This window comes from Bidens hawaiensis, unplaced genomic scaffold (assembly GCF_021521415.1).
Source record: "Bidens hawaiensis isolate Kalapana, Puna unplaced genomic scaffold, B.hawaiensis_p1.1 tig00014335_1, whole genome shotgun sequence".
In the NCBI taxonomy this organism is placed as follows: domain Eukaryota; kingdom Viridiplantae; phylum Streptophyta; class Magnoliopsida; order Asterales; family Asteraceae; genus Bidens; species Bidens hawaiensis.
Window position 1 is genome coordinate 499,561 of NW_027492233.1, and position 10,923 is coordinate 510,483.

The 10,923-nt window shown below is 38.4% G+C and overlaps 2 protein-coding genes across 2 annotated transcripts; one reads left to right on the forward strand and one right to left on the reverse strand.

The window, feature by feature from the left end:
• Positions 1–480: 480 nt before the first annotated feature.
• LOC143546380 (uncharacterized) lies at positions 481–2,161 on the reverse strand. The gene is made up of 3 exons (XM_077038062.1): positions 1,562–2,161; positions 1,011–1,511; positions 481–549 (listed from the first exon to the last, which is right to left on the reverse strand). Exons 1-3 carry the CDS (start codon positions 2,159–2,161, stop codon positions 481–483), a joined length of 1,170 nt encoding a protein of 389 aa, XP_076894177.1.
• Positions 2,162–5,037: 2,876 nt separating this feature from the next.
• On the forward strand, positions 5,038–8,584 carry LOC143546371 (autophagy protein 5-like). The gene is made up of 8 exons (XM_077038053.1): positions 5,038–5,148; positions 5,390–5,514; positions 6,181–6,247; positions 6,532–6,621; positions 6,715–6,802; positions 6,941–7,084; positions 7,385–7,513; positions 8,192–8,584. Exons 1-8 carry the CDS (start codon positions 5,038–5,040, stop codon positions 8,446–8,448), a joined length of 1,011 nt encoding a protein of 336 aa, XP_076894168.1. The 3' UTR covers positions 8,449–8,584.
• Positions 8,585–10,923: the final 2,339 nt, after the last annotated feature.

The window sequence follows — 10,923 nt, forward strand, 5'->3', positions numbered from 1 at the left end:
AGAACGGAATTTGTCGAACGCGAAGACCAATGCTAGAAACTCCTTCTCGGTAGTCGTGTAATTCTCCTGAGCATCATTGAGGGTCTTACTCGCGTAATAGATAGGATGGAAGTGCTTGTCCTCCGCTGACCTAGAACAGCACCGACTGCAAAATCACTAGCGTCGCACATGAGCTCGAAGGGTAAGCTCCAGTCGGGTGTTACTAAGATAGGGGCGTTAACTAGCTGCCCCTTAAGAAACTCAAACGCCTTCAGACAATCAACATCAAAGTCGAATGTGATGTCCTTCTCTAGAAGGCGAGACATGGGCCGGGTGATCATAGAAAAATCTCAGATAAACCTACGATAAAAACCCGCATGCCCAAGAAAACTACGAACGGATTTCACACTAGTCGGTGGAGGAAGTCTACTGATGGTGTCGATCTTAGCTCTATCTACCTCAATACCGTCTCGCGAAATCTTGTGCCCGAGCACAATGCCTTCAGTCACCATGAAGTGGCATTTCTCCCAGTTCAGCATCAAGTTTGTCTCTATGCACCGCTTCATCATCCTCTCAAGATTAGAAAGACATTGATCAAAAGAGTCCCCATATACCGAAAAATCATCCATGAAGACCTCCATGGAACTCTCGATCATGTCCTGGAATATCGTTACCATGCAACGCTGGAATGTAGCCGGAGCATTACATAACCCGAAAGGCATACGTTTGTACGCGAAGGTACCGTATGGGCATGTAAATGTGGTCTTTTCCTGATCCTCATGTGTGACCGGGATCTAGAAATAACCTGAAAATCCATCAAGAAAATGGTAAAACTGTCGTCCCGACAGACGATCCAACATCTGATCGATGAACGGAAGAGGAAAGTGATCTTTCCTAGTAGCGTTGTTAAGCCTCCTGTATTCAATGCAAACCCGCCAACCTGTGACTGTCCTAGTAGGAATAAGCTCATTATGTTTGTTAGTGACAACCGTCATCCCTCCCTTCTAAGGGATGACCTGAACGTGACTCACCCATGAAGAATCAGAGATGGGATAAATCGGGCCAGCGACGAGGAGTTTGATAACCTCCTTCTTGACCACCTCCGACATGTTAGGGTTGAGCCTCCTTTGAGATTGGATTACAGGCTTGTACTCATCCTCCATGAGTATCCTGTGCGTGCAAAAGTTTGGGCTGATGCCCTGAATGTCCATGAGTTTCCACGCAATAGCTTGTTTGTGTGCCTTAAGCACATCAAAAAACCTCGACTTCTCATCATCCGTCAACTGAGAATAAATGATGATGGGCAAATCGGCCTCACCGTCCAAAAAAGCATACTCCAAATGAGGAGGTACCTCTTTAAGATCAAGGGACGGTGGTGCCTCAATTGATGGTCTCTCCTTCGGTCCCTCGGTGCTATCGGCAACCATGAACACCTCGGGGTATTCAGGAGGTATGCTAGCAAGAATGCTCAGGTCATGCTCCGGGGGAACATCAACCTCGTCCACCTGATTGAGCAAATCCGCTCCAGAGATCTAGTCAAGACAGCGCTCAACTGAGATATGAATGTGTCAAGGAAGTAAACGGAATCGTCCTGACTACTGGAGTTCCTCATCGATTTGACGACATCGAAGGTGACATTTTCCTCCCCTACACGAAGTGTAATTTTTCCGTCGAAGACGTCAATAAGTGCTTTAGCAGTACACAGGAAGGGTTGTCCCAAAATGAGCGGGACCTGATCATCAGCCTCCATGTCAAGAATAACAAAATCCACGAGGAAAACGAATTTATCGACTTTAACGAGTACGTTTTCCCCGATTCCCCGTGGATATTTGACCGAACTGTCGGCCAAGGATAAACTCATGCGTGTTGGGACCGGCTCGCCAAGGTCTAGCTTTTTATATAGAGAATAGGGCATAAGATTTATGCTAGCACCTAAATCGGCCAACGCGTAGCTCTCAGTCAAGCTGCCAAACAAACACAGAATCGTGAAGTGTCCTGGGTCAGCTAATTTCTCTTGCAGCTTGTTCTGGACTACCGTAGAGCATCCTTCATTTAGACATACCGTCGAAAGCCCCTCCAGCTTCTTCTTATTCGAAAGAAGATCTTTTAAGAATTTAGCATATTTGGGCATATGCTGGAGTGCTTCGACAAACGGAAGGTTGATTTTTAACTGTTTGAACATGTCCAAAAAATGTCCATATTCCTCCACATATTTCTACTGCAGAAGACGAGCAGGATACGGAACTCGAGTAAGATCGACTTCGGGACTCTTCTTCTCTTCAATCTTCTTCTTAACAACCTTCTCCGCAGGAGACTCACCGTTTTACGCGGTACTTGCTGGGGCTAGCCTCTCGTGCGTCCACACAGAAGCCTCCATCTCTATCTCCTCGTCTATCGGCTCCTCATCATCTGCCCGCGGCTGATCTCTATCGCCTCCTCTGCCACTACGGGTGGTCACCGCATTCAACTGTGCCTTCGGGTTAAGCTCAGTGTTGCCCGGAAATGCTCCAACCTGCTTATTAGGTAGCATATACTTCATCATCTCATCCACCTTCCGAGACATCTCCAAAAATGAAGACTGTTGGTTCTTCAATAAGGTGTCGTGCTCAGCCAGTCTCTGCTGTGTGTTATTATCTCTGTCAATAAGGTGGGTAAGCATGGTAGATTGCTTAGTTAGAAACTCCTTAAGATCTGGATCCATACCACTGCTCTTCCCCGCACTCGAACTCCCTGCTACCTCTGTATCTCTAACCTGACTCTGCTCCTGCCTCGGCTGAAAGCCCTGAGCATTACCTCCCGACCTTCAACCATAGTTTAAGCTATTCCTCTATCCGGGGTTCCCGTAGGCATTCTGTCCTCTATTCTGATTTCCCAAGTAGTCCACCTACTCCTGCTGATCGACCGGACAATCAATTGTGTCGTGCCCTCCTCGGCAGATCTCGCACCTATTAACAACCTTCTTCAAGTCCTTAATTTCCTTTTGAATTGCATCTAAGGCAGTCGTGATGCTAGTATCATTCGAAACTTGATGGACGCCTAGAGAGGAAGAAGTGGTGGTCTTAGAAGTACCTCGGGCGGACGGCCCCTGCTGCTCGGCTAGGGCGAAGCTCTCAAACATCGACTCGCACTCATCTATATCCAGCTTCTCTAACATGTCCCCTCCAGCTGACATATTGAATCTCTGCTGCATCTCAAAGGTCAGCCCGTTATAGAATTTCTCGACTACGGCCCATTCGGACAGACCATGCTGGTGGCATCTACTAAGTATATTATAAAACCTTTCCCAAGCCAAAGGGTATGACTCCTCGGGGTCCATGCGAAAGGAGTAGATCTTATCACGAAGTTATGAGGCTTTAGATGGCGGAAAATACTTCTTTATAAATCTATCTTGAAGTTCGTCCCAGGTAGTGATGGACCCAGGGGGAATGTTTTCTAACCATGATGAAGCTCGGCCTCAAGAAAAAATGGAAAACGATGAAGGTAAATAGAAGCATGAGTGGCGTTGGCGATATGAAAAGTGTTGCAGATGCGAGTGAATTTGTTTAGATGGCCCGGCGCATCCTCGTCTTCAAGTCCGTGAAAAGGGGAAGAATTAGTGATAGAATTCATGACGTTGGGTGGAATATGCCAGTTACTAGCATCGGGCATCGCCGGACGTGTGATAGCAGACCATCCCCCATAACTCCCTCATGCGCTCTCGAGTGAACCGTACGCCTAGGGGTAATAGCGTCACCCATATCTAACGTGGAATCTAAAACGTGTACCTTGCTTTCGCGTAGATCACGTGTAATCTCCCGAAGCTCCCTACGGCGCTCACAAAAATCTCTCTCGGGTTTGTCAGAAACAGTGAACTCTGATGGTCCTAGCAAATGAGTATGTCGCATACGCTGAAAAACAGATAAAATAGTGAGGACCCAAACTTATCCCTAAAGCACACAAGGCACAGATAGTAATTAAGAGCAATTAATATTAAAATAAATTAAAACTAATTATTTAGACTAAAACTAAAAAAAAACAATAGAATTTAATTCGCCAATTACTAAGTGTCCCCGGCGCCATTGAAAGTTTTTATTTTGCTCAAATGAATTCCGTTGCATAAGTTGTCTATTTCATATACTAATTGAATTTTAGTTCAAATGTGATTTCAATTAAAGTAATACTAATTCATACAAAGAATTAGATCAATTGTTTACGGTTACATTGATTGTGAATTGTGTTCATTAGCTTAGATTGAGATCTAGAATCCTAACACTTAATCATGTTATGCAATATGATACACATATAGCATCTCTCATTTTCTCTAATGTCGATACATGACACAGATTTTACACGTAATGCCAACGTTGACGAAAAACCCCAAAACACCTCTCGATGTCCTTTCACAAAGACTCTTGTACTTACTTAAAATAGTCTATATTTTCATCCATCGGGTCTCTAAACGCTTTCACAATAATAAGCATTCTAGATATATCCCATCTCCCAAATAGAATCCATGTGGGTAGTTGTTATCGTTAGCCCAAAACGATGCGACTTGTACGGTGGCTAAGATGTAATCCTCTACCACGGGAGACACCTCTAAAACGTTTAAGTCGTTGTTGGACCCGGGGCTGCCAAAGTAGGCCGACCAAATTCAAAGATCATATGAAGCAATAGCTTGAAGACTCACCGTTGGTGCTTTTTGGTCAACATGTGTGTATTGACGCAGTTGAACAATTAGACCGCTTCTAATGTATACAATCTATACTCCCAATCATACGAGTGAACCATGTTCCCTTTCAAGCACCGAGTAAATATTGGACAACGGATAAAAGTAAACGTGTAGACATCCGAAAGCTACATCTAAACCACCATCGGTGTTATGTTGAGGTGGGTTGTAAATAATATATATGGAGAAAGAAAAAAGCCATGTAGTGTAAGGGTGAAAACATAATAATAATAATAACAATAATAATAATAATAATAATAATAATAACAATAATAATAATAATAATAATAATAATAATATTTAAAAAGGCAGAAGCGAAGGTGAGGGAATCGATCGATCGATCGATCTGTGTGATGGAAAGCGGAGACAAGGAAGGTGAAGGTGTGTGGGAGGGTGCAATTCCGCTGCAGATTCATCTTCACGACTCCGAAGTCACCACTCTGCCGCCGCCCTCACCTGCGCTCGTACACTTTCATCTACTCTAACCTAATTAGTACTTACTTGCCTCAAAATAAGATCACCTCTATTTACTAATCAAGAAAACACAAGAGAAATATAACTACTACTCGACCTAAGAATTAGGGTTTAACATTACTTTCTTCTCATCGGATTTATGTTAAATTATTGATCCAAGTTATTACAAGGGCCTTAAGTATGCTGTGATTATTGTTAAATGTGTAAATATACTAACTTCTTTTGCTTCAGATTCTCGCTCCTCGAATAGGGTACCTACCTCTGTTATCTTCACAACTCAAGCCATTCTTCAGTGATGCACTTCCTCCTGGAGTTGACACTATCTGGTTCGACTACAAAGGATTGCCCCTTAAATGGTATCTTATTTTCTTTATAAGCAAGTTGAATATTTTGGCCACAGGCAAAACAGAGATGATTTTGTCGAGTGACCTTATTTGGGAATTACTAATATTAGTCCCGTTATCGTCACTACAAGTTAGTGGTTTAGGGTTTTATAAATTTTTGATGTTTAACAACAAATCTAATAATTCATGTACATTATGTGTCAAATCAAAAATGAACTTTTTTTAGGTTGTGACAAGTACACGTGTGACAATTAGCATATCATATGCGATAACCGTATACAATACCTTTACTTTTGTTCTTAAAATAGAAGCATAACAGTGAGGGAAGCTAATAAAACAGCCTCTTAAAGATGATAAACTCAATATCAAACTTATTAATGGTTAAAAATCAAGTTTCATTGAACTAGGGTTTATCCATAATTATATCACGTTCCAAATATCGCTAAGTTGATGTAAATAGATCATATATTCAAAAGTAGGTCTGCCCCTATTAATAACAAACTGATTGATGTGTTGTATTAGAGAGATTTTAGATGCAACTATTTTAGAGAAAACAACTTCTTTTAAACAAAACGTTATCATTTTTATATTCTCTAAGCTTCTGTATTAGATTGGCAGTTAGATTACTTGGAATCTATAGAGTTTGGCTTATTATCTGACTTAATGCTGGATTTTCAGGTACATACCAACAGGGGTTCTTTTTGATCTTCTCTGTGCTGAACCAGAAAGACCTTGGAATTTAACGGTATACTTTTTGTCTTGGCATTGTTTTGTTTGAAATGATAATCGTGTTGTTTGATTAGGAAATTTTGTTCTGATCATTGTTAGGATAAATAGTACTTATATTATTAATAGTTGCGACAAATACAGTTATACTGTCGCACACATATACAAGTTGTAATTCCATATAACTATTACAGAAAAGTACACAATTTTTGCAAAATATGCTTGCTTTTTAAATTTAGATTTACATACCCTATAAACTGAAACATTATGCAGGTTATCATTCATGTTTTTCTATCTTTGCAGGTACATTTTAGAGGATACCCTGGAAATATTTTAATTCCGTGTGACGGAGAAGATAGTGTGAAATGGAGTTACATGAACTCATTAAAAGAGGTTTGAGCATATATATTTGGCACACTCTTATTATTTATACTTTTAATAAAAATATTTATAATGATGCATGCATTATCACATTATTTTAATCAGGCTGCATATATAATTCATGGAAGCAGCAAGAATGTTATGAACATGTCTCATCCTGATCAGGTTGAGCTGTGGCGTTCTGTTATGAACGGTATGCTATTAAACGATTTGCAAACTTTTTTATTGCTTCTGCTTTGCATGGTTTCCTGTTTCCATTTTCTTTGAACTATATTTTATAGATATTTTGTGTTATGAACTTATGATTTAATTGCGTTGTACTTGTTTACAGGTAAACTCGAGGCATACAACCACATTTCTTCTAAGCTTAAACTTGGAATAATTGGAGATGAATTTTCTGGAAAACCGAGCCCATCTCCTTTGAAAAGTCAACATAGTGTTAACGAGACAGAGGCAACCGCAGCAACGAAAGCAAGTATGTCCGTGTCTCTTAATGTTATAATAATATGGGTAGATTGTACCGCTTTTATTAGTTCTTGCTTTCTTATTAAAGATGGCAAGATGGGTGAGTTGGACCTGGACGGGCCTGCTAATGGGTCAAAACAGGTTCAGGTTGAAATAAGTCAGTTCTAGCATTAGTAATGCATTCTTAATAATGAATATCAAAACGATTTTATTACAATTAACAGTCTTTAGGAGGTTGTATGCATTATTTTATTCAACCCACTTAGAATAAAATGGCTTTCTCGTTAATTCTTGTATCGGTTTTTATCAGGTAGAATTCCTGTTCGCTTGTATCTCTGGACTGTTGATAAAGATTTCGAAGATTTAGAAGAAGCACCACATTTTGATAGCTGGGACCAAATCGCTTACATAAACCGACCCGTTGAATTTAAAACAGAAGGTATGTCATAATATTAATTTTGACAAAATATTAATTTATTTTTAGAAGACGAAGGTGTTTGTGGGTCAAATCTAAGCATGTGAATTTTTGACATGACATGAAATATGACACAAACTTGCCAAGAAACTCGAGGGTTTGGATTTAGTTTAAACAAGTTCGAGTCAGTTTCAGATCGAACCTGCTAGCACGTTTAGCTAAACAGGTCGAGTTAAGGTCGATGGTTTACGGGTTGACTCGTTTATTTTTGTAATATTTTAAAAAATGTGTCTTAAGCCTTACCTTAAATTCATTGGGTATTTTACTATTTTATACCAAATTCTAAAGATAAAGAGAAATGAGTATCTAGTTTTATAGTTTAAACATAATTGTTTTTATATAGTTTGTATTCTTTTGGTTGTAAGTTTGTATTTGTTGAGCTGTAGCGTGTAAAAAAATCAGGTTAAACATTGTGTACCTGTATCGTTCCAATTTTATTGGCTGTCCCCGAAGGGAGAAACGGTTTGTGTGAACCCGCAAATACGCATGCCATGTTAAGGTTCATGTATGGTTCGATCCGTCAACCCGGAACACACCCATTTAACACCCATAGACTTAAACCGGCCTGACCCGGCCTGTTTTAACCAGTTTTAAAAATAACTTATTTCAGCAGGAGCTCAGTTTGATCCATCTGAATTGCAGGGAAGTATTTCACATTGCTTGATGCGATAAAATCAATTCTGCCAGAATTTTATCCGGATTCATTAAACATTACGAAAGCTGAAAGCGAGAGCGAGCCTGAAAACAAAAGTTATCCTGTGATAAAATTACTTCGAATTCAAGGGATTGAACCGAAAATGGAGATTCCATTTTCTTGGGTGGTAAACAACTTGATGAACCCGGATTACTTTGTTCATATCTGCCTCTACATCAAGGCTCCTAAACTGATTGGTACATGACACGTGTTGTTTTTTATGTACACTGGCTTATGTTCTCGGCTCTATACGGTTCGTTAACTGAAAAGTATGAATTAAACTGTACAGAATAGTGAAATGCTTGTTGGGTAAATTCTTTCATGTTAACTCATTTAGTGAATAAAAGGTTGTGATCAGTTCTGGTTGGGAACTAGTTAGATTCTGGTGAAAGTGAGAGATATATATATATAGGGTTGAGTTCAATGAAAAAATCATATTAGTGTGAGAAGTTGGAGAAGTCCTTTTAACCAATCAAAACTTTTTCTTTTTTATTTTTCATTTAATTAATCAGAAGGGTATTTATGTCAAAACTCTAATTGTTTTTTTGGTAACTAATAAATGGTTTAGCAAGTTTCAAATTACATATTTTTATTTTTATTATTTTTTTAATTAAACCACTCATCTTTATTTTTATTCAAGAAAGTGTTTTGTAACTCCAATTTAAAGAATGCTGCACATAATTTGTTTTATATTTTCATATTTTATAATTTATCTTTTTTTTTTTTAAATTCTACTCGATTATCCAATTCAAATTCAACTTGTTGAGAAAGTTTTAAAGTGTAATTATTTTTAATTTCTTTATACGTACTCTTGTAATTTTAAATTGTTAATTATTCTATGATTCATAATTTCAAGGTTATTATCATGAGGATAAAGAGGTTCGATCACCATAAACACTAAACCAAAAAATAACCCTACACAGTATTTCACGTATCGTCTGTGTAGGGCTGGCATATATATGTAGGGTTTAAACAAAAATGGTTGTGTAGGGCTGACATGTATATGTAGGGTTCACACAATAATACTAGTTTTGTGAAGACTTCCAATATTAGTGTAGGAACTGACAACTGAGTGTAGGCTTGGGGGCTGTTTGGCAAGTGCTGAACCATTAAGAGGTCTGAATAGTTAAGAGGCCCTGAGCCAGTAAGTGCTGAACCAGTAAGTGTTGTTTGGTTGGACATCTGAATGACTATGCAGAATGACTATTTTACCCCTTTGAACTATTTCATGCTGAATGAAATATACCTGTTTAGTCAGAGCGCATAATAATTGTACTAAATTACCAAACTTTCATTATAGTCAACCAAAATACATTTTGAAACAAACTTTTATTATAATCAATCCAAATACATCTTAAAAATAGTTCAACAAAGCATTGACACAAATAACTTAACAATGCACCTACAAGTACAAAACCCCTAAACATCAAACACGACTTAAGCTATATCCGGACAAAACTATACAATGCGACACTTAATCAAAGCAAAACTATACAACTTTTAAAGTAAAAGTGAAGTTTCAACTTGTAGATGTGTGTTCTCGTTCCGTCCGACCCCTTGATCATCATCCAACACCATGTCTTTGAACATTTCCTAAGACAAACACCCACGCAAGTTAGTCATTAAAATCATGGTACACGGATATGCCTTAAAACCAAACCAGAACACAACAAATTGTTCAGAGGAAAAGGTTGGGTGTGGCCTACGTCCCCTACAGCTCATGGGCTGTTACAATAAACCAAATCCGTCCAAACGGATCAAAATCAATCTATACTTTATCGTTACCTTTCATTCCCTACATCTCATACGCATATATAATTTCTTTATGAATATATAAAAGTAAAGGATTAAATAACCAGCCGCTTGGCCCGTTATCATTTGGTTAGTCACATATACACTTTGACCGATTACGACATTAATACACTTTGCTGAAAGTCATGATTTTATTAACAAAACACACATTAAATCATATCAAACCATTTCAGAAATTATAAAAATATTCCATAAAATAATTTATGATGTTAACTACTAAAAATCATGTCGAAATAAAAAGATTCAGACCCCGAAACTGCACTCACAAATGGGCTGACCTGGGTGCTGAAAATCCTTATTTTACAAATAAACAATTCACAAAAACCACCACAAACGATTCCAGAAAAATCTATAAAAATTAAATAACCTCAATTATGATATTAACAAACATCTTACCAAAAATGATACGAAAAGAACATGATTAAGGCCCCGAAACGTCACCCGCAAGTAGGCTGACCTGGTTCGTACAGCCTGCATAAATCAGTTTTACAAATTTGTGTGGTCATCTTAACTGAACCATTTGACTTGAAACCTTTTATACGGCCTAGACAAATGCTTGAAGAATGTCAAATCCAGATTTCATATAAAACCGACACTTTTTAGTACCCGAAATAACCCTCGACCCGTAACTATGCACTATGGTGATTACTTTTTAATAACTAAAGATATCAGATTCGTATCAACAAACTCACTCCACAACTGTCAATGCATGTGCACAATCTGTTTAACTGTATATTGTGACACAGTTTTTACCCGTTTATATGTAAATGGGTCATTGTAGCTAGTTCACAAAGTTTCTCAACATACCGAAACAATAATATTTAAACAAGTATATATCTATAAGCGTATAAACGCCATTATGCGCTGC